This window comes from Bolinopsis microptera, chromosome 8 (assembly GCF_026151205.1).
Source record: "Bolinopsis microptera isolate Bmic1 chromosome 8, MBARI_Bmic_1.0, whole genome shotgun sequence".
Classification (NCBI taxonomy): domain Eukaryota; kingdom Metazoa; phylum Ctenophora; class Tentaculata; order Lobata; family Bolinopsidae; genus Bolinopsis; species Bolinopsis microptera.
This window is the reverse complement of record NC_087079.1, coordinates 9632434-9656679: the sequence shown is the minus strand read 5'-3', so window position 1 is coordinate 9656679 and position 24246 is coordinate 9632434. Positions and strand designations below refer to the sequence as shown.

The window sequence follows — 24246 nt, the reverse complement described above, 5'->3', positions numbered from 1 at the left end:
CATGTACTGTGTGCGTTCTTTTCGACCATTTTATTATTCGCCCTGAACAGTTGTAGAGTAATGTTCGTGATATGCGTTATCAGTTTAATCAGTTATTTGTCACGTAAGAGATAAAGCAATTATAAGGTTCTTTGGAATGACGTTGGTATGAGGTAGCAGGAACCGAAAGCTCTCGTACCTGCTAATCATTATTCATTACTGCTTTCGCAATTTCATTACTCAGCTATTTTTACATCCTCGCACTTCCTTGATCCGGCTATTGTGGAGTTAAATCTAATAACAATATCATTACTGCCGCGCTAAACTCTATTTGTGTCCGCCCGAACTCAAACAATTCCTCACTGCACCAGGAAAATCATTTCCACGGAGTGATAAAACTGGTGACTGGTCTATATATAGCGTGTTATCATCTGAAAATTCTTGCCATATTTCCTATTATAACGGGCCTGGCTAGCGTCATGATGATCTCATGATCGGACCTCAGCACTGTCGTACACGTATGACTAGCCTAGGACAGCGCTCCAAGTTGTAGTTCAGTCTGGTTCTGCTGGAAATCTGTGAACGTCTGATATAGACTTTTCCGGGAGGTTGAGACATACTTAACGAGTTTTGCTCATTTCCGTTCAGTCATTTTAGCTTTGATGTGCTCTGATTTTTTTGTACTAATGTATTTTGTTAGTTCAGTTCGTATACTACATGTTGGATATTTACTTTCGCTATCATCACAGAATATTGCTGCTCATGTCTTACATACAGTTGCTTCCCAAACCAGACGTGGTTTACTTTGAAAAATCCCGACAGTTAACTCCATGCTTCATTACAGTTGTCATAAACTGAGTATGGAAGTAAAACCCTTGCGGCGGGTAGAGTTGTCAACCACTTACTTAGGGGTTGCACGGGTACTTGAGAGAGAAAGCACCAAAATATAGGCCCCCTACATCACACGCTCTGAGCTTTTGATGAGATTCAACCATTTGGAATTGGACGTTGTCATGTTTCCTGGCACCACTTTAACTCGAATTAAAAGTCCTTAATCCCATAACTGTCCAATGACAGCATTTTATCCGGAGTGCAAGGCAAGGATAGCCAATCAGAGGTCGTCACGTTCCCTCGACCAATCAGAGCAGACTGCGTGTCCCACGTGAATCTCGGTAACCATTAGCAACGGTGGGCCCATCACCAGCAACAGGTGCTATAAACCAGAGTATATCAGGGCAATCATACCATATAAGGGCATAATGTAGTGAGGCAGCCTAGCATTAATAAGAAACATAGAGAGGGAGAGACTTGGCACATATTTCCTTGTAGCCGACTTCCTTTATCGTGAGGATGCTGAGTGCTCTCTCCACTCCTTTCCCATGTGGTGAGGTCACGCAGGGAATGTTTCAATTCTCAGCCATTACCTACGCCGCACAAACCAGTCACATCTTGTTTCTTGTTTTGTGATTAAGTTGATCCTGTGATCTCCGAGTTATCGTCTCGTTTTCCCTTTCCCGTCACCTTAAAACTGCAGCTGCTTCATACTTGGCACCTCAGACGGGGAAGTTTGCTAGAAGTGAGGGAGGGCAGGAAATACTTCCTACGAGGACCAATGCCCGTCCAGGATCTCCTCAGACAGGAAATATAGAAGTTAAAACTGCAAGTGCACTTGTCAATCGTCGCTTTTGCCGCTGTTATTGTACTACATGTATTATTATATATTATAACTGGTCCCATTTCATGCGCGACGTTCTTGACATAAATAATAATTTTACTGTCAATGTCATATCAAGTGATCCCAGCATTTTACGGTGTCCCCAGTCTTTTTGACAGTTAACTCAACTTTCAGCTGGTCAAGTGGAGAGCGAGACTTCACACGGTAAATTCGGGGCATTGCTTGACACATTCGTTACTTGTTTTTCCACGAGTCATTTCTGTTATTTGAAATTTGCTGCCGTTTCTTGTTTCCCCTTTCCTGTATTAGCTGCTGCGATGAAACTAGTAATGCGAGTAAAAGTTCAGTGTCACGTGATCACTTTAAAAGTCACGTGAAACAAGGACATCGTGTCAGGTGACCAGGATATCATCAAGCATTTCTCGGCTTCCTCTCCGAGCTATCCCTGACGTAGTCCCACACGGTCACCTGACTTAAATCCTGCCTTTTCATTGGTCCACGCCAGATTCTCTTCACTCCCATTGGTCGCCGCACCAATCGGATTTTGCCATGCATGACAGCACTCTTTCCTCCTGACCAGGTGACACAAACACTCCACTCCGATTGGTTGTTTACTGAAACTCGACGCGTTCATTGGTCGGCGGTGAGGTCAGCATGCTGTACGTTGAAGGCAAGCCTGCTTGTCGACCCTCTATACGTCCTGTCGCTCTCACCACGAGAGAAAAGAGGCGTGTTCCTTCACTAGCTCGGAGCTTCTAGGAAGTTGTCATTCTGCATCTGCTTGCTGCTTACGTTCTCTTATCATACGTGCACTTGTTTTTATTTTGCGTTAGACACGTTTAATCTTGCAGTCACTTTCGTGGGAACAGAGAAGTGGCCTTGGTTTGCACCGCGCCTGCGGGGATCCGTGATATTGATGAGACTATTTTCCAATTATTCTAGAATAGTATTTTTCAGTTCGCATGATCGCTATCTTAAAACATGACGTTTTTGTGCAGCTTTATATTTCCCGGTTTCTAACTCGGTGCGGAGTTGTTAATCGGATTAAGCAGAATAGGTTACAATCTCCGGACGCTAAGTGCAGTCTGCAGTCTGCAAGCCTAAACCTACTGTGTATAAAGATTTGTTTACGTAATGTTTTCGGTTTTGGGTTGGCATTGCGGTCCCCAGCAATACCATAATCTCATTTACCTTGTAAGTTTCTTATCACCTGTAAACACCACGAAATACAAATCAGTATCCATGACCTAACCAAATCTCTTTCTTTTAGGCTCACATGACGCAATTAGTGAAAACAGAACCAGGGTCGACCCTGCCGAGTCTCATTAAATCCGAACCAGACTTAGCCAACACTTTGTCTGACGATGCCATCAGTTCCCTGCTCAAGACACTAATGACCCTTAACCCGGCCGTTAAATCCAACCTAATTCAGTCCATACTCTCAGCTGGGGCTGGTCCAGATTTCAACTCTGACGCTGGGTATAACATTTCGTCGCCCCTTACTTCCCAGCCTCCTGTAACCATGGCAACCACCACTCCGACAAAGATAATCCCAGCTCTGAGAATGCCAATCCCCTCCTCCAGCCCTGTTCTGGTGCCTACTTCCATGTTGGGTCACAGGTCGGTGGGTAACATGATCTCTACCTCCCACAACCCCTACATGTCATCCCCAACCCTTCAGATCCACAACTCTCACATTGTAAACGTCTCCAGCCCTTCTAACCAGCCTCTCTCTACCTCTCTACCTCAGCTTATACCCGTCACATCAGATTTCAGTTCGCTGGTCGCCGCCCCAGCTTCAACCTCAGTCATGAACAGTGGTAACCACACCTCCGGTAACCATGGCAACTATACCTCAGTGTATTCAGACTACAGAACGACACCAGTGTGTACCAGTCAGATCAGCATGGTTTCAAATATCTTGAACAACAACTCCTTTATTACTACTAATGTAAGTTTTATGATTATGATAAGTTCGCACGTCTTTAAATATATTCGATCCGCAGAATTCGCAAGTCTTTAAATTTATTTCATCTGCAGAAATTTCGCGTAGCATTAGCAGTTAGTGCACTTTTCTGTAATTAGATCCTGTAATCAGACTTTTTTAGTCACGGAAATAATAAATTACGCTTGAATAAACACACTGAAATATAAAGATTTAGATTAAATTAACATGATTTTATCCCCAGTCGAGTCAGCAGCTCCAGACCTCCCCAATTGATCGCAGTTCTACAGATTCAGAAGAGTTGAACATGCAAGCCAGGTAAGAAGCCAAGTATTTGTCTCCTGTATTTGCTCTCTGTATTTACTCTCTGCTCAAGTTCTAGCACCCACATTGTCACTTAGTATATAACGTTCTGTCACTAAACCACAGTCTAGCGCCGTCCGTAATTACAACAATTTCGCCCTTTCATACAGGTCCATTATCTTTAACAAGGTTCACATTCAACGTGTTTAAGGTCCACATGAGGGGGGCTAACTATTGAATAATTCAAACTTTCTTCTTAATATCCACACTCACAACGCTCCTCCTGCTCAATGGTCGAACAATTTGTTTCTTACTTAAACAATGGTCTGTCTATTTTTGGAACATTGAGCACACGTAACGACACATAACCATAAATAAGCTCCATGTAGCTGTTTATATTGTCCAAGTGGCGGCGCTGACCGACTACTACCCTCACAGGAAACTAGCCGACCAGCTGGCAGCAGTCAGATCCCGACTACTTCTCAGCAGTTTCGAGACATCCGGCACTAACAACCAGTACCTCTCTCAGCTCGTCAAGCTTGGTAAGTTTTAATATAAATTGTCCCTTTGTCTATTACGTGTCGCTCTATTAATTAGTTACATAGTACATTGCTGCAATACCATGCTGGCACGGGGCACGATGTGGGAGTTTGAGATGAGCATTGAGCTGCTACCATTCAATCAATGATTGTATTAAAAGTGTTCTCCTTACTCGACCCCTCATTACACAACCCATCATTACGCAACCCGTCAATAGTCAATACCTGGCCCCTAATCCTATCTTATTACAGAGCAGCTGATCCACGTGTTACAAGAAGCCGTGGCACAGCGCCAAGTGCGCGCAGTGCAACCCAGCATAATCCTGGGAGGAGCGCGCTGTGCAGAGGAACAGACAGGGAACTTCAACATGTACCAGTCAGGGTATGATGGTGTAGGAGTCAAGAGGAAGACCAGTCCTAAGGCTCAGCCGAAATCGGGCAAGAAGATTAAACACTCTGGAGGTGTGTATTTTACGTTTTCTTGAGAAATGTGTTTCGTTCCTATTTAGTTCTCCAGAAATACTGATTGGATTGGATTGACAAATAAAGATTTCCTGTTTGGATTTTATTCCGCAGAAAGAGAAACACGTGAGAATGAAACGTTTAATGATCGAATTTTTCAGGAAGTCACGGTATCCAGTTGTGGCAGTTCATTCTGGAGCTTCTCGGGGACAGAGAACAACGCCCAGTCCTAGCCTGGACAGGAAACGGACTCGAATTCAGAATCATCAACTCCGTCGAGCTGGCCAGACTTTGGGGGATCCGAAAACGTAACCCTATCATGAACTTCGACAAACTCTCCCGAGCCTTGAGGTACTACTACGAGAAGAACATTATCAAGCATAACCCCATGCATAGACTAGTGTATAGTTTCTGTAATAATCCCGATGATGTGGTCTACAATGCCCTGTTGAACCGAGCCTTGTCAACGTGCCCGATCGACCCGGAGATGGCAAAACAGCAGGTCGGTACCTCTCCATATCAGTGGCAGGACAATCTTAACAAAGTGCCCAGTTCCATTAAAGTTACCTTGCAGGCTGTCAGAAATAAAATGAGTGGTATGGTTGAAGAAGAGAAGTTTCCTCTATCAGTTAATAATAGTTAAAGAAACATTGTTTGAGTTTATTTGAAGTTGTTAGAAATTGTTTAGAAATTGTTAATATTATCAGTAATCTAATCTCTATTTGATGCATGTGCTAATAATACTGTTGAAAATTTGTTGAAATGATATAATGAGTTTTATGCTTTTCTTCGTTAGTCAATAGAACGTGACTCTGATTAGCAAACCCGGAAGGAAAGCAACCTAAATGACTTAATTAAGACTGTCAAAGCCCACCATATCCGGTTACGCGTAAAATCGATATCCGAATTTCGAAACAATTAAAACCCAAATCAGACTAACCTGGACTAAACTGTAATTTAATCATGTCTCAAGATTAGAAATATAAAGCCGTAGTCGCTACATAACTTAAGAATTGCACCTATTCCTAGTTAAAGTATTATTACAATCGACCCGGACTAAATTTCTGCTGATATTTTCTAATGAGATTATAATTGCCGCCAGACACAGAAATTAATGTTACGTTTATTGATGTGAAATAAATGTGTTAGGGGTCGTTCACATTTTACGTAATCAATATTTTGCCAATTTTAAATCCCCCTCCATAATCAGTTTTACACACAGTCTTCCTACATAACACATCACAAGTGCAGTCACGAACAGTTGTCAGTTTCCCAGCAATTTCCTATTGTTCTTCCAAATATCGGAAAATTTTGGTTATATTTTAGCGTTTATACCAATTCCATTATTGGATTGCCCCTCCAACCTACCACAACTATTGTCAATTGTGTAGGTCAGGCAACGTCACACAGTAATGGACATCGGCTAATTAGATGATGTTTGGCCAACTGTCACTAACGAATTACGAAACATCAGCATTCAAAATACATGGCTTCACCTCGAAAGTCCCAATCATTATCCGTAACCAAATCCCTTCGATCAGCCAAAAGACGTTATTTATTGGGATAATGACATTCCTACCTGACGTATGAAAATAAACCCAGGCTCACATCCATGTATATTTATTATATTTATTTATAGGCAACGCGCGCGAATTATTTGGTCGTGCGCGCCGAAGACTTGATACCATTTATTCAGCGCGTTACATCGAATTATTATGTAGACCTTTTCAGTTCTCGAGGAAATGGCAGTTGTTTTGATCCAGGTTAACTTGGACTGTGTACTATGTGCATTGCATGCTGGTCTACATTATTGCCTGAGCGTCAGGATGTCCTCTAGCTCCACAATATAAAATCGAACATATCAAGTAGGAAGTGGAACGCTTCAATAAAAGCCACGTTTCTGATTTCTCTTCACTTATATTTTGGAGCCAATTGTGCTGCCGTTTTGAAACCGCTAGGAAGAAAATTACAACATCAATATGTTGACACGATGTACACTATCTTAGATGGTGCACCAGAAAACCACACGATTTAAACAGCTCAGAAACTTATAACTCACTTATAACTCACTTATAATTCACTATAACTCACCTATAGCTATAACTCACCTATAACTCACCTATAACTCACTTATAACTCACTTACAACTCACTTATAACTCACTTATAATTCACTATAACTCACCTATAACTCACCTATAACTCACTTATAACTCACTTATAACTTACCCAACTAAGGATCTGTTTGCCCACCACTTCTGTTTCGCAGTTAACTAAAAAGAAGCTCCGCTTGATCCTGTGTCCTATGTTCTTCAGAGGCTCAATCATCTTCCAGTGAGGTTCAGCCCTCAGCAGCATACTGGTTTGACGCAACGCTTCCTCTGAAATGGGGCAAAGTGTGGCTGCTTTAAATGGACAACGTTTTGATTAAAACATTAATGTTGGAAATTCTAACTCGATTATAATTAATCAACAAGTTATGTTTTCATATAACTAGATACAGAGATAGCCACAGTGTAAAGAGAAATATTTGAAATTAACAGTTGGGAGTACTAAAAATATACTTGGTTGAAGATTTACCTTCAAAGTTATCGTCGTAGTGAGAAGGATCTAGAAATTTCTTTACGTCAAGTGTACCAGATAGTAAGGTATTCTGCAGTACTACGTCCAGATAAACCTGAATAAGAATGTTTATGAATTATACTATTTATAACATTAACATCACAAACCATAGTTTTGCGATTATAAAGTTGCGAAATATAGACTCGGCAAATATAGACTTTGGCTTAATTTTACACGTGCACAGAGAAGGCACGTTTAAATATTTTTCGAAGCCAAAGCTTATATAATAAAATATGACAATTGACAAAATATGACAAATGACAATTGACAAAATATGGTGATTTCACTCAGAGGTTAGACTATCCACTTTGGTAATGGCTCCACTGGGACTTTGAAGCCTCTGATTGATTAAGCCAATTGAAGGTGATATTATGGTGATTTTGGATTTAGCCTACTCTTGTGTGGTATAAGATAATACAGTAAGCGGGAAATCGGGGGTTTGAGGTAAATCGGGGCGCGGTAAATCGGGGTATTACTGTACCAAGAGAGTATGGTTCACAGTACACCGTTAAAATGGTGCTTTGTCAAATGCCACTCCATTCCAGTTAATGGACCGAACTTATACGGTAATTAAATACTGTTAGGGTATGATGAATAACGATCCAGATTAAATTTAGAATAATATCTTATCACTGCTATGCTGGGCATAACTAGGATAACGTGCATGTTACAGGTCGGAGGATCCAGATCCCCGCCACGACCCAGACACCAGTACTTGACAATATCACACGCTTAATAGAGGGAGTAAGAATTCAATCAGTTGAACTTTTACACTTTAGGTAATATTCAGTGGTCATCAGAGACAAAAGTATCCCCAAATTTCCACATTCTTCATCAACCAAGAAACGTTGGTAATAAATAAATAACATATCAATTAAAACTACCCTCATGGAGGAATTTCGATTGAGATAACAGAGGTCGATAATAAAAAAGCAGTAATTAGATTTATCTAACCCACATACGCATAATTAATAACCATAAACATGCATCAAATTCGAATTGTCACGTATACCGCTGAGTGAAGCTGATAAATTGCCATACCTTGCGCACGTGAAATCAATTACCTGGGTCCTAGTAATTCCTTGATATTTTACTCAGGATTTACGTTTTGTAAATATGGTTTAGATAAGTTTTGGTGTGCAGCATAAGCTGTTTTTATTTTATTCCCTGCTTATAAGTTATAATACCACGTATCTCAATTTAATGAACAGTATTAACACTGACTAACATTACAGATCCTCTTCTTTCTGATTTTCAGTTCTGTTTTTAAACTTATTTACGTATTCTAATAATGTTTTTTGCTGATATGATGTTGCACGTTTAATGTCACACTCGAACTGTATAAACAAGATTTTAAACCTTGATAAATATTTAGATTGACTCTCCTACTAGCACCTCTAAGCAAGCCTAACGGAGTATCCTCTGCCACATTTCAGCAGTATCTAAACACGTTGTGATATGGAATTAGAAGCAGCCGAAGGTTCAGAACAACCCGCCCGGACGACAAACAAATCTGAAGAAGCAGAAGATAAGGTTAAAGAAGCCTGCAAATCTGGTTTAGCAGCGGTTGACTTTAAAAACCTGAAATGGACACGGAAAGACATCCATCTGACTGTTCTGTTCACCCTACTAATATTCGGAGATGCAGTGGAGATCTACCTCCCCGGAGTGATCACCCAGGCAGCTTCCAGCGAGTTGAAAGTGTCTAAAACCCAAGAGGGTCTACTCGGCATCATCCTCTATCTCTGTCTAGCTCTCTCTTACTTCGTCCTCCCAGCTATCAAGAAGAAGATAGGGAGGAGAGAGGCTCTTCTGGTATCTCTCTACACTTCCATAATAGCTACAGTATTCTGCTCTCTGGTTCCCAACTTCTGGACTCTCCTTATCTCCAGAGCCTTACTTGGTCTCTGTATCGGGCTGAACATGTCCATGCTGGGTCTTTACTTTACCGAGGAGGTCTCCAGTTATGATATGTATAATGTGGGCAAGTTGGTGGGACTGTTTTCTTTTACTCTTGGAGGAGGGTGGGTGGCAGTGCTGGCGTATTTCATTCTGGGACGAATGGGCTGGAGATACTTTATCATCTGTACTTCAGTACCGATCTTCATACCACCTATTTTTATCCTGCATTGTGTTTTAACAGAAGAGGTTGCGAAGCCCAGAGTGGGGCTTCAGTCGGAGGAGGAACCAGAAGTCATTGAAGTTAAAGGATTCTGGGGTCGTTTGATAAAGGGCTGTGTGGCAGATTTCATAAATACACTCCAGGGTTGGGGAAGTATATTACTGATACCCGCATTGCTCACTGTTTTAGATGAGCAGCAAAATAATCTCACCTTGGATCAGGAGCTTCTCATTCTTGCCCTTCTTTACGGGGGAGCCAAGATAGTCGGCAGGATTCTCAGTGTATTCCTTCTGAAGTACGTGAGTTTCCGAATCCTGCAGCCTTTGCTCTCTGTTATCATAGCATCCTGCTACCTGACTCTCATTTTTCTGAACGACAGCCTGGTTATCACAGTGGTTGCTATGGGGATAGCAAACATGTGTTTCTGTGTCACCCGATGTGAACTGACGCTCATGGAGTTTGATAAGCACTACTTTGGGACGGAGCGGTTAGTTCTGGGGGCGGGGGTGATGTCTGGATGCGCCATGATGGGCGCTGCAGTCGGTGCTATAGTAGCCTCGTTCCTGAGCAGTCACCAAGCTGTGATGGTTACCTTTGTGTTGAGCTGTATTCAAGTGGTTACATTCTGTTTCATCACAGAACGGTAGAACACTTATATGGAAGATTTGAACTAATAGAAAATTTATGCCAGTAGATTTTTGATTCGATATCAGATGGTGTTAATTGTATATTTTACTGTGTCTCTTACTGTGTAATGTGTATTAACATATTCGTAGTTAAAACGAGGCGAAAGTATGAACTCGTTCATTCCTAACACTAAACAGACCACAATTTAATTCTAAGTGCCCCTCACATATCTAATAGTTGATAGGGAATCTTGAGGTCTACCGTCTACACTGCCAAATTACCTAATTATGTTAAGACGTTAATGACAGACGTTAACACAGTCAACGTCTGTCTGGACAAACGACAATCAGCAGTTGATAGTAACCTTTGCGATTGACAGGAATCTTAAGACCGCGTCAGGTGCCCGGCAGTCAACGGAGAAGTCTGGTTCAAAGTTGATTACGGAAAAAGTCACTTCATTCACAAAATTGTGATCTACCAGGTTTCCATGTCTGACATTACTTAACTTCAAGAACAACAATTGGTGTGTGAGGACCCCTAGCTACTACAAATCTTGTAAAGATATTCAAGGAAAGGTAGATGTGTCAGTACTCAGTGTACCTAGGAGAAGAAAACCAAAAGTCCTGTGGAACCCTCCAACTATCATACGAACTAGAGCAGGCAGATCAGACCTACACCTTTTTCTGTGATGTTGAAGGGGATTCTATAAGACTTTCAAAGGAAAGTAAACAGATTTCTATCTTCGAGATAGTTGTGACCAGCTCACAAGGTGAGTAGTTAGATCTCAGGACTCTTTCCCATCCCTGACTCTTCCCTATCCCTTACTATTCACTTATCCCGACTCTTATCCTCGGACCTCGATCAAACTGAGATATCGCGCGCTAAATTTTGAGGTTTACCTGTAATTACATGTTAAACTGGATCTTTAGACGGCTGTAACTTTTTTGACCTTTCGATTCCTTAGTTGAGAAAACCGGCCACTCCCTGATCTTGAGGTTTGGTACAGTGGTTCCTTGGACAATCATCCTCATTTCTGATGCAGCGATTTTTTTTATTTGACTCGGTTCTCGAATTATGAGGTTAACCATGTCAAAAATTCGGAAAATTTAGCTGGTTAACCTCATAATTCGAGAAAAAAAATTCGGTCAAAAAATGTGTTTTGAGATAGAGGCAATTTAGTGTTAAATTCAAAATTTTGAATATTTACTGGAATGTATCACAGTTCGTTAGTTAGGACTTTCTATACACTTAACAACGTTTGCTTGATCAGATCTAGCCATCCCCTTAATGATTTTAGCCACTTTCAGTAGTTAATGTCCTTGTATTGTAAAAAATGAGGTTAACCAAGACTTCCTGTAAACACTTACTGCTTAAAAGTAGTAAAAATTGGTTGTTAACCTCGCTTAAGTATATATAATATAACACTGGGATTGGTTTATTAATATGTTATTATATATGTTGTAAAACATTTCCACAGTGTAACGATTAAGTTTTTGAGGTTAACATGTATTTGACTGGTCAGATATTCAAAAAATGAGAGATTAACCTCATTTTTTAGCCATCTACGGATAAAATCTTCTACTAAAACATGGTCAGTTCAAATCACTTTTGTCACGTGATTATAGTTGTAGGCGTTGTGATACCAATAGATACCTCACTGCGATATTGTGGTACATTACATAAGTAAGAATCGTATGTATATTCCCTACGGTACCAAAATGTGATGGTTAACCTCATTTTTTCATTTTCCCAAGATAAAAGAAAGTCAATCAACACGTCATCTATTTAGAAATGTGTATACCGTAAACTAACGATGAAAATAATAGCTCTATTATTTGATCTATTCTTGCTATATCTAAAAAAAGAGGTTAACCTCATTTAATCACGATTGGAAATTACTTTTTCTGATAATTATGAACCTAAAATTTATTGTTAACATTTGCTGACCGAAATAACAAAAAATTATGGAGTGTAATAAAATATTAACCTCAATTTCATCAAAAATTATATTGATTTAGAAAATAATATTTTTGTCGATGTTTTTGACCCCTTAACCCCCCCCCCCCCCCCCCCCCCCCCCCTCCCCTCTGGCCTTAATAGTCATACTTAATAGACAATCTTGAGGTCCCATGCCAAATTACCTAATTATATAGCAAATCTGTTATGAGGGGAGAGAGAGCGAGAGTGGGAGATAGGGAGAGTAAGTGAGACACTTTAGTATCACATTTGGGTCACAAAATCATCAATCAAACCACTTACCAACGACCGATTTGAAAAAGCTTAATCATTTGGCTTCGTCAGATTTTTTTCGGCACTATACCGAAAAAACCAGTCCCATATCTCTTACCGTTTTCTTGATTTTACCTTTCGTAAATTACAGACAGACACACACATTTATTGGGATTATTAGTATAGATTATATTCAGGGTATAATATGCTAATCGATAAAACGGAGTACGACGGAAACTTGTAGTCATCTATTCTCGATCAGCTTGCCTTAAGGAATCTCTATACAAAGCCGAACCGCATGGGGTACGTATAAAATATGGCAGTATCCAGATAGCCCGACAGTTGTCCACGGACAGTTGTCCACAAACATCTTATGACATCATATGACCGCATAACAGTACACAGACACTGGATCAAGCAGGGTTCACATAATCGCAAGCGCGGTTGGTTCACATGATCATCGCAGCTGGACGCTCTCAATTATAGTCACCTCTGGTTGTCGGTCATCCTTATTACCATGATATGGTATTTCCAATGTGTTAGATACGAATCGATAAAACGGAGTACGATGGAGACTTAACCGCATTGAAACCGTTCCGATGTATCGTGAACACCCTGTATATTGTGAAGTCATGTACACTGCACAGTATGAACGTATAACTAACGTTCGAAGCTATTAGTATTATCCAGGTAGATACGAATCTATAAAACGGACTACGATGGAGACTTAAAGTCGTCTATTCTCAATCAGCTTACCTCAAGAAATCTCTAATACAATCCCAACACTCAACAGCATGGGGTACGTACAAAATGCACCAGCGAACGACACTTTGTCTTTACCCTTAGAGTTAGATTGTCATTTATTATTATCAGCTCTTTCCTCGATTTTTAATTCATAATTGTCATCGTAAAATAAAGCAACACTTACTGAAGCAACGTTTTCATTTTTGCAAAACCTAATTTATCTCAGGCAAATTTCGATTTAAATGACTTTAAACTGAGGTATGGGATAATATACAAGATGGTCTCATAATGGTCACTAAAGTTGACCTCAAAGCTATCAAACTATTAGATGCTGAAATATTGAGGTTTTTTCTCAATAATTTTCTCGATAATTTTCACTATAATCAGTATTTTGACTCTCCTGAAAAATGTATTTACCACCTTTAAACCTGTCTTCTCCTAGAGCTTTTATCTGATCCATCTCAAATTTGGAACATAATATGTTCCATGTTCTAGTGTATTTACTGTGCTTTTTTTGATATTGAACTCATTTTGACTTTAACAATAGAAACTAAACTACAAGGGTCGAAACTTCCAATCATTTCCGTATTTGGTCAGATTGTGAGCATAATTAATAATACCCAAGAAAATCGGATCTTGCATCAACCCGAGGCCGTGGAGCGAATGTCTATAAATAATGTGATAAATTATCTATCCAATCTAGATCCGATACCACATGTAAAATATCAGTCAGTGTATAATAATATTCTCGCGGCTCAAATTTTAAATGAATTTCTATCAAAGCAGAGTAGTCATTACTTGAATAGATACAATAAATATACTCTGTTCTTACATAAAAGAAGTACCTCCATAATAAAGCTGATAGCGATGAGCGTGTTTTTGTTTGTAATTACCGCTTAATCTAGAAAACGGTAAGAGTTCTAGGGGACTAGTGGTATAGTGCCGACACAACTCTGTGTTTAACACAGCAGCTCTATCTGAAATATATACGAGGTCTAATTTGATCACGACCCCCCTATTTTTGAATTCTCTCCCCACCCTTACTCTCTTTCTCTGCCATTACAAAGTGGGCCCAGTCTGACATCATGCTAGTTACCAACTGTAGGATGAGCGGTGTTTTATAGGAAGCTCAATTGTTATACATGGAGATCTCTGATCTAATCACATTTTAATTAAGTTGGACTGTTCATGTTCCTTTATCCTCACTGGTGGTGTACCATAATTTTCGTTTTACAGATGTATCGCGATCACTTGATAATTTTGTTTCAGGCTGAATGCTGATGCGGGTTTCAACTGAGTGGGTTTATACATTTGCACCTTTTTAACTACGACAGTGAAATCCCGACCGAAGATTGGCTTACACTACAAACATCATGAGAGTGAATCTCGTGCGGTATGAATTCCGCTTAAACATGTGAAAATGTTAAAATGTTAAAATGTTAAAATATTAAAATGTTAAAAGAGTAAAGACATGCCAAAATGACTCCCACATTAATTTAGTAATCAAACTCGAGACGTAAAATTATACTTCAGATATCTTCATTTTTCGTTTCTTATCTAAGGTAAGTGATGCAAATGCGAATACGAAAAGATAAAAATCAATAATTAGATTTTCCTTACTGCTGCACACGTACAAATTTCGCCGTACATTATAACCACTAAATGCATGCTTGTGATAAGATTTGTCTGGCTATGCAAGTAAACCGCTTATCAACTCTAGTTCCCAGTGTGAGAAAGAGATTTGCGCTTTACTCTTTTTTTCTTTGTTTAGCTCAGTTTTAAGTACTTTTTTGTCTTGATTTTTAGATTTCTTTGAACTTTTAGAGGGGTTAGGCACGAGGGGATGGGTCTAACATTTTACCTACATTTTAACGTTAAAAAAGTTTTTAAACAAAATTTCATTTGAAGTTTTCATTAACAATAGAATTACATGTAAATATCAATATTTTCCGCATGATATCTGCAAATCGTAAACTTTTTTTTCGGTGAGGACAAAAGCATTTGAAAATTTAGACTGAGCTGTACGTGCATGTTAAATGTTAATTGTAAAATAATAACTTTAGTGAAAAGAGCCACGCTCTGAGGCTCTGTTCTCTTTACTATAACATCTTTAATTTTATTGACTTAAGAGGAGTTTTACGATTTTAGCATAACATTGTCAAGCTATGTAGTAGTTGCATTAATGATATTTCTTATTTGATTTACTTTACAGCTCACTATGTAATCAGGGCGAAAAGCTTGTAACTGGCTAGAGGGGTTGGTAGCAATGCAAACCTGCGTTCCATTTGTTAATGTTCTAACAAATCCCATAGGTTAACTAAAATTTACACACGACGATAGTAATTGTGCAGTTTAATGTTCCATGCGGTTGCTATTTTTCTCCCCTCCCCGATTAGTTTGTTCCTCGTTTTCTCGTATGGGACCTTCTCGATAGTACTCTGTTAAATCATGAAGGTTAACAACAACATTACAGCAACCTGGTAATTGGAACTAATTCTAATCTCCACCGGATTCCCGTGTCTGACGATCACAATTTAAGCCGTCAGTCGTATGAACTATGAAATAAGTTGTCAGTTTTCAAACTTATGATACCCATTGGTTAAATAACATAAATTTTCGGTTGGCATTATCACTGGGCATTCATATTGGAAAATTGTATAAACTTTACAGTAATGTCCGATAAACTTTTATTATTTACGAATTACGAAACATCATGAAAGTTGTTCCCACGGAATTCTTACCAGCTGCTAAATTAATAATGGTGTTAGGAGTATTTAAACAGTTAACAGCAACATGGGATCACTGGACACTGATCAGTGCATTAAATTTCCAAAACATTTAACATTTTTATTTTAGCCTTGCTGGTAACCCTGTGCCTGTGCCTGTGCCTGTGCCTGTGCCTGTGCCTGTGCCTGTGCCTGTGCCTGTGCCTGTGCCTGTGCCTGTGCCTGTGCCTGTGCCTGTGCCTGTGGTGTGTGCCTGTGCCTGTGCCTGTGCCGGTTCCTGTCCCGGTCCCTGTAAAAATGCCTCGAATGTTCTATCAACTCATAGTCCAGTCTCTGTTTCTGTTCTCATGGCAACCATGGCATGACCATGGGGATTATGGAGATCGTGACGCACAAAGTCTGCAACCCCTCCTTCTATGCATATAAAAAGTACAGGAGGGAATTTCAATTCAATCAAACTCCGTTATATGCATGCTTGTGATATTATAATATGTCTGACTATCCAGGTATACCAACTCTAGTTCCCAGTGTTACAAGTTTTCTGAATTTACCGTCCATGCTACATGTTAAGGCCAGAGGGGGGGGGTAAAATTGGTTTTTCCAGTTTTCACATATTTGATCAGAGCTGCTGGAGACAAACAAGAAGAAAAAACCCGGACCGAAATCTGACCTTGCGTTTTTAAGATATCGCGCGCCAAATATTGAGGTTTACATGTAATTACATGTAATTACATGTAAAACTTTAACTTAAACTGTAAAAAGTTAAAAGTCCCTTAGTTGAGAATACTGGCCACACCCAGAAGCTGAAACTTGGCACAGTTGTTCCTTGGGCTGTCACCCACAATTCTATTGTACAAAATTTTGATATTTGCCTCTGTTCTCGAAATATGAGGTTAACTTTACCCCAAATTCGACACTTCTCGAAAAATTGTCGAATTTGGGGTAAAGTTAACCTCATATTTCGAGAACAGAGGCAAATATCAAAATTTTGTACAATAGAATTGTGGGTGACAGCCCAAGGAACAACTGTGCCAAGTTTCAGCTTCTGGGTGTGTCCAGTATTTTCAACTAAGGGACTTTTAACTTTTTACAGTTTAAGTTAAAGTTTTACATGTAATTACATGTAAACCTCAATATTTGGCGCGCGATATCTTAAAAACGCAAGGTCAGATTTCGGTCCGGTTTTTTTCTTCTTGTTCGTCTGCAGCAGCTCTGATCAAATATGTGAAAACTGGAAAAACCAATTTTACCCCCCCTCTGGCCTTAATAGTTATACTTAGTATTGTTTTAGTATGTTGCTGACAAATTAAGTTGTCCTGGAGCTCTTCCACGAAACTAGAACATAACATTTTAGAACTTAAGTTAAGTCCACGCCTTAACTTAAGTTTGAAAGTTTCTACTGTCCACGAAGCTAGAAACACTTATGAAAACTTAGGACTTAGGATCAAACTTAGCTGTCACGTAACTGAGGTAACGCATGTCACACCACCAATGGGGCAATAGCAAGTAGGAAGCACTTTGTCAAAGCTATATCTGTAGTACAGTCAAATCCGTCCTAATTTAAGCCTTTGTCGGACAAAATTCGCAACAAAGCGATTTTAACGGGATATGGTCGGGACAGGTTCCAGGAATCATTCCAGAGAGTTCCCAAAATCCTCGACTTCAGGAAAATCCACAATTACCACTTTTTTACCACCTTTTTACCACTTTGGTTTTCCGCAAATAAGTCACGTTCTGAATATCCTAGAAGATTCTAGTTTAAAGCATTGTGTTTAGAAAACAAAGAAGAACAACTTTTTCTCAAACAACTTTTTCAAAAATAAATTATTTGATTAATTAATTAAATAATTAATAAATTTTCAAATATTTCAAAAATATATTTTCATAAAAAATGTTCGCAATTACATTCCACGTATAATGAACTAATTTTTATAAAAAATTTCAATTTCAATATTTTGGACTTGTAAAATTTTCGAAATTCGTAAAGAATAACAACTATTTATCACTTTTTACCACATTGAATCTCCGCTAATAAAACGACTTCTGAATGTCGTAGAAGGTTCTAGATTGAACCAATGTGTTCAAAATATAAAAGAGAACAACTTTTTATCTGATAACCTTTGAATTAGATAATTAATTGATTTATTAATTAAATAATAATTAAATTTTTAAAAATTTCAAAATATAATTTTTATCAAAAATATTTGCCGTGACGTAAAACGTAAAATGAATTTACTTGAATAACAGAACATACACCGTCACATAGATTAGATAACAGATTAAAAAAATCTAGATAAATGGAATAAACGGTAAAATATTTGTACGATACTATTATAGCTTATAACTATTTACACATCATATCTCTCGACTTAGTGTTGTGCTTAATTAGATTGTTAAACTGGTTTGTTTGGAAGCGTAAGCTTCAGCTTTACTTTATGTTGACTTCTCTTCGTAAAAAAGTTGAATCTGCTAAAAATCGAGGACTAAAATCACACGAAATAGTTAATATTTTGACAAAAGAAGAACACATCGTGTGCCTGATACTGTACGGCGTACGCGTGCAGATTCTATGTAAGTAGCTGTCAACTAATATACAATAATAGTAATATGTTTTTACCGTTTTACTTTTAACTTTGATGTCAGCGGACAGCGCAACTACTACTAGAGGCATTCTTAACCAATACAATGTTTTAATTTACCAGGCAAATGAGGAGTTAGTTTCGGTGAGTAGCTTTAAGAGGGCGAATGATCGACAATGTAAATTTGTATGGAATGAAATATGGAAAGGGTTGCTGTCCCCAGGTACTATTTAAACTATTTATCTTTTAAGTAAGTGCACTAACTTTTAAACTATGCCCAGCAAATTTGAAACGGATACGTACAGTCCTATTCTTTATCCTGACGCCTCTCATACCTTGTATACATAAACGAATCATCGCACCACAGGTTGGATCAACAACCCTGGTCACTGAACGAAATTAAACGGCAGTACAACGGCATGACTGATTCAGCTCAGAGCGACGTCTTGTGTGTATTATTGCAGACAGTGACCATAGACCAGTTCCAAAGATTCATATCTAGCCTAGCGGTTAGAGCATCCGCCTTCTGCGCAGAAGGTTCAGGGTTCGAATCCCAGTGTCACCTAGTCTAGGGAGTAGCTAAGGATCCATTGGATCTATGCAATCTCAACGGTCGACTCAACCGAATGATAGAAAACTTAATTGAGGGTTAAATGAGGAGGGGTACCTGTTAAAAGTTCAAGAAACTTCCTAGGATACCCCTTCAGTGCATACTGTAAACATAACTATTATATCGGCCAATGAAGAGGAGTCCGTTGTAACTGAGGCAGGACCATCTTTAGCCACGAACACAGTTTAAACAAATGTCCATTCTGTAACGTAGAGATCGCACCAAATGATAAATCCTCAAACCGGATTACAGATGCAGGGTACCTTAGTTCCCAAAAATTTGTGTGCCATTATATTGAGCACAATTTATTTGAGCCCGAAAAATTTGGGCAGAAAATTTGAACTCATTTGGGCGACCGAAAATTCGGGCACAAATTCTTCGAAAAATGAACGATTTTCTACTAAAATTTCAGTTAGATATTTGCCTTAGTTCATTATTATTCCTTATTATTCCAGTCATTTTGCTTTCAATTTTAAGCATGTAGGTGGTAGTCTGAGTTGTTTCACATTATGAAAACATAGTGTGTCAGCTCAATGGAGGAGTTTCATCAGACAATGTGAAAATTGATACCCGCTTGACAGTGATCCGTGAACTACACGCTCGTTGGATCAACGAACTTTTTGTATATTTAAAAGGGAGACCAGATGACATAAGGAAAGGCTTTGAGAAGTCGGGTATAACTGATGCTTGTAGATCAGACTTTACGGTGGATGATAATCCATTTGCAGATCTTGTTTAAATCTCTAGCTATCCGTACCTCTAGCCGTTTGTTTTATTAGTAGCTGTTAGCTATTCCAGTTATTTCTATGCATTTAAAATATAAGCCTTTTTACTTGGTCAAGCCATGAATGACAGATTAAAAAACTAAAATTTCAAATATTATTTCACTTGGATATGAAGAAAAAGCCATCTTTCTATAGATTTCAGGGCCACATGCCAAATGCCAAAAGTTTGGTTAGCAAAAAATTTAGCAGACGGAAAAGATTTATGCAATTAATTTGGTCTGCAAAAAATTTGGTCGAGAGGCCCGCTCAAATTTTTTGTCGCCCAAATTTTTGGGAATTAAGGTAAGTTATTGTGCGGGGGCGGGGGGAGGTAGTATAGTACACATACGTTAGGCTCTTACTAATTCGCTCGCCCACAAATTTCACGTGACTTTCTCCGTAGCTTAGTGCACTAGATTCCCACTATCGGAATCGTTCTGAATAGCCGATCCTTACCAACTCCGTGGATCCGACTGGTGGTGTCTGATCCAGTGAAAGCGTGGCACAGAAGTCGTACAGAAAGCCCAATTATGGTATCCTAGCACCCTGTCACGTGATAAGCGATTAGGTAATCATTGATAACCCAATCAATTTCGCTAACGAGATAAACAAATTGCTTGATAACTTCGTCATTTTCAATCCGTTTCGCACATCGTTTTGCAGATGTTTTGATTTGAGTGCTCTAATCAAGTTGATGTTTCTGTAATTGGTGATGATACTTAACTGATTTGCTTGTAACTTTGCATTTGACCAGCAACTGTTTCTCACCACCAAAAGCTACATCTATGACATTGATAAAATTCGAAGTGCGATTGGTAGGAGGCACGTGAACACGATACTGCTGTGCCACGCTTCACTGGATCAGACACCACCAGTCGGATCCACGGAGTTGGTTCATGCAGAAAAGCAGGAATACAATGTGGATCAACCTGCCTGAAATGTCAGGACAATTGCACCAATGTGCCAGCTGAGGACTCATAAGTTAGACTATTATCTAGTATATATGGTTATATAAAGTACTACTTCGATTTCCCAATTAATATAATGAAAATTTGTTAATTATTCGTGATATGTAATTTTAAAATATTTTGATCAAAAGTAATTTTTATATTTTTTAAATATTTGTTTAATAATCGAATAAGCTAATTAATTAATTATCTAATCCAAAGTTTGTTAGATAAAAAGTTGTCCTCTTTCATATTTTGAACACATTGGTTCAATCTAGAACCTTCTACGCCATTCAGAAGTCTTTTCATTAGCGGAGATTCGATGTGGTAAAAAGTGGTAAATAGTGGTTTTTCTTTACAAATTTCGAAAATTTTACAAGTCCAAAATATTGTATGTGAAAATTTTCAAAATTTTCATAAAAATTAGTTCAATATACGTGGAATGTAATTGTGAACATTTTTTATGAAAATGTATTTTTGAAATATTTGAAAATTTATTAATTATTTAATTAATTAATTAAATAATTTGTTTTTGAAAAAGTTGTTAAAGAAAAGGTTGTTCTTTTTTGTTTTCTAAACACAATGCTTTAAACTAGAATCTTCTAGGATATTCAGAACGTGACTTATTTGCGGAAAACCAAAGTGGTAAAAAGGTGGTAAAAAAGTGGTAACTGTGGATTTTCCTGAAGTCGAGGATTTTGGGAACTCTCTGGAATGATTCCTGGGACCTGTCCCGACCATATCCCGTTAAAATCGCTTTGTTGCGAATTTTGTCCGACAAAAAGACGGATTTGACTGTACTACTGATGTCGGTCCGTGATGAAGTGGTTGTGAAGGTTATACAGTGGTCTGTCACAGTTTTGCAAGGTTTTATTAGCATTATCTTGTCGTACGAATAGGTTTTCTAGTTTCTACCCTGGTTTTTAATATGTCTGTTATGTTTTATTACAGTTATTGTATTGGTTTATATATTTGAAGGGTGTCTAACTTTATAACTTGACAAATACAATGACCATTGTTGAAATTATCTGTGTAGCATATTGTTTGGCTAATTTGTATTATTTTGTCTTTTCCAGTTATTTGCTACATTTTGTTTGCCGATATTTTCTCAGCCCTTTATAAATTAAGTGAGGTTAATACCATGTAATTAGAAGACAGTTTGGTGAAGTTTCACCTCCAAATTCAGGGTTCGCTTGATATATACAGCTACAGGTCGTTCGAATTCAATTAGTATGCCACTGAAATAGTTAGTTGTCGTGTAATCAGACTATGAGGACCACTTCTCGGCCACTAACATGTCGTGAGACTACTATAGATCCGGAGTAAGAGGTTATCACGTGACACGACTTCTGGTAACTCGATGATGTGTTTATTAGTCAAGTGTCGCGTCTGTGACCTGTTATACCTGATACACAACCTTTTATCTTCGTGAAATGATTCCATGAAGCTTCCCTGAAGCGGTCCTATAGTTTTTGATTTTTAGTTAGCAAAAAATTATCGGGTATATCGATTTTATCTAGATAAAACTTATATCGTTATCTGCTAATCTAGATGAAGGATTTACTACCGACAAAGGATAGCCTAGTGTACATTTTCGAGCTTAATGCACAATCTTAGACTTAAGTTTTGAAGCTCAGTCTGCGGACTTGAACTTGCTTACTTTGAGTACTTTGAGTAGGTTTTGGCTGGGATCGCTTCAGGACAACAGTATCAAGTACATCCTTCTATCACTCAGCTGGGGTCTTTTTGTAAGTACCATTTCAAGAGTGAGTTTTTATTAGTAGCGGTGTATCTATTAGTAGGGGCCGTGTCGGGAAATTCTTTAAGGAATTTAGCCACTTGTTTGAACAGGCAGAGACGAATCTTCAATGCTGCTTTTACTCTCTTTTACATCCCGACTAGTTGTAAGGTAGGACTTGAGGTTATCTAATATCTATTCGGGTCGAGTATTTCCTTGGGCTTTTTAAACAGTATTTACTGATAGCCACATCTGCATTTAACAGTCTGTATAATCCAGGGTTACATTTAGATAACATTAGGAATAGGGTTAGTTACTTAATCTTAGTGTGTGTTTAGCTTATCAGTGGGAAGTTTTAAAATCAGTACTACGTGTTAAATTTATGTAGTGTCTAAACAATTATCTAGTTCATGCATGAGAAAGAGTGTAACATGGGTCGTTCTTTATTTCACCAATTAAGAGCTTTTGTAAAGTTGCATTTTACAGCACTACGTTTATTTCACCAAATTGTTGAGACACCTTTTTTCAATTCTATTCGGTTTGACTTAAAAACGTTTTCAGTGAGACACACTTCTCACTTTTAATTAATTATTGTTAAAATCAAGCAGTTCACACTCATCACTGTTGTATCAGACACACTCTTGATACAACCGAAATGTTGAGACACACCTCTCTCATTTTCTGTTTCTGATATCGGGACATGCTACTCGATCGTTTAGTTTTAGTGAGTCTAGACCTCCGTACAAGTTATGCACGCTCAACTTGCCACTTCAGTTTTGATACCGTACTATAAGGATAGTTTACTACATCTGGAGGGCCACGGAAAGTTTATAACTATATGAGGTATAGATTAGAAGCTGAATTGTCAGATTCCAGAAGTGCAATCTTACTATATATAAAGCGAGACGATATACATATATATATATATCTGTGCCATTTTACTGACACCAAGGCATCAACTTTAACGCAAATTTCCGCAAAAACCGTAAAATATATACAACTGAAACTTTTTTGACTGGGTCAAATGCTTTAATGGCCTCCAAATCAGCATGAAAAAATAAAAAATTTATTTAGATAAGGAGATGCGTAAATCAGTAGAGGAAAGTATTAATTCATGATTGTGAACATAATTTTTCTATGATATAAATAATAATAACTAATAACTTCAGCTATCAATCACGTTTGAAGAGCATTGTGATATGGCACCAGATATAGCTCAAGGCTCCGAGCAATCCGTAGAGACGACAACAGAATCCGACGAATCGCAACCTCTAATAAAAGGTGCCAAAAAATCTGGCTTAGCAACGGTTGATTTTAAAAACCTGAAATATAACCGGAGAGACATTCACCTGATTGTTCTAATGACTCTGATAACATTCGGAGATGCAGTGGAGATCTACCTCCCCGGAGTGATCACCCAGGCTGCTTCCAGCGAGTTGAAAGTGTCTAAAACCCAAGAGGGTCTACTCGGCATCATCCTCTATCTATGTCTAGCTCTCTCTTACTTCGTCCTCCCAGCGTTCAAGAATAAGTTAGGAAGAAAAGTAACGCTACTAGCATCCCTCTACATATCCATCATAGCTACAGTAATTTGCTCCGTAGTTCCCAACTTCTGGACCCTTTTATCTTCTAGAGC

The 24246-nt window shown here is 38.5% G+C and overlaps 3 protein-coding genes across 5 annotated transcripts in view; 2 read left to right on the top strand and 1 right to left on the bottom strand.

Annotated features, from left to right (window-relative positions):
• Positions 1–24246, top strand: part of LOC134819580 (uncharacterized) — a 776807-nt gene that overhangs the window by 81956 nt on the left and 670605 nt on the right. The gene's annotated exons all lie outside the window — the stretch shown is intronic.
• The window catches only part of LOC134819588 (PX domain-containing protein kinase-like protein), a 72077-nt gene that overhangs the window by 40316 nt on the left and 7515 nt on the right, over positions 1–24246 (bottom strand). For both annotated transcript variants that reach the window (XM_063829602.1, XM_063829603.1), the window contains exons 4-5: positions 7483–7579; positions 7132–7283 (exon numbers count right to left, since the gene is read on the bottom strand). In XM_063829602.1, the coding sequence (XP_063685672.1) occupies positions 7132–7283; positions 7483–7579 (249 nt within the window). The remainder of the gene's footprint in view (positions 1–7131; positions 7284–7482; positions 7580–24246) is intronic.
• LOC134819590 (ets DNA-binding protein pokkuri-like) lies at positions 1431–5708 on the top strand. Its single transcript, XM_063829606.1, has 5 exons — positions 1431–3605; positions 3844–3917; positions 4341–4444; positions 4694–4903; positions 5065–5708. The coding sequence occupies exons 1-5, from the start codon at positions 2931–2933 to the stop codon at positions 5544–5546; spliced, it is 1545 nt and encodes a 514-aa protein (XP_063685676.1). The 5' UTR covers positions 1431–2930; the 3' UTR covers positions 5547–5708.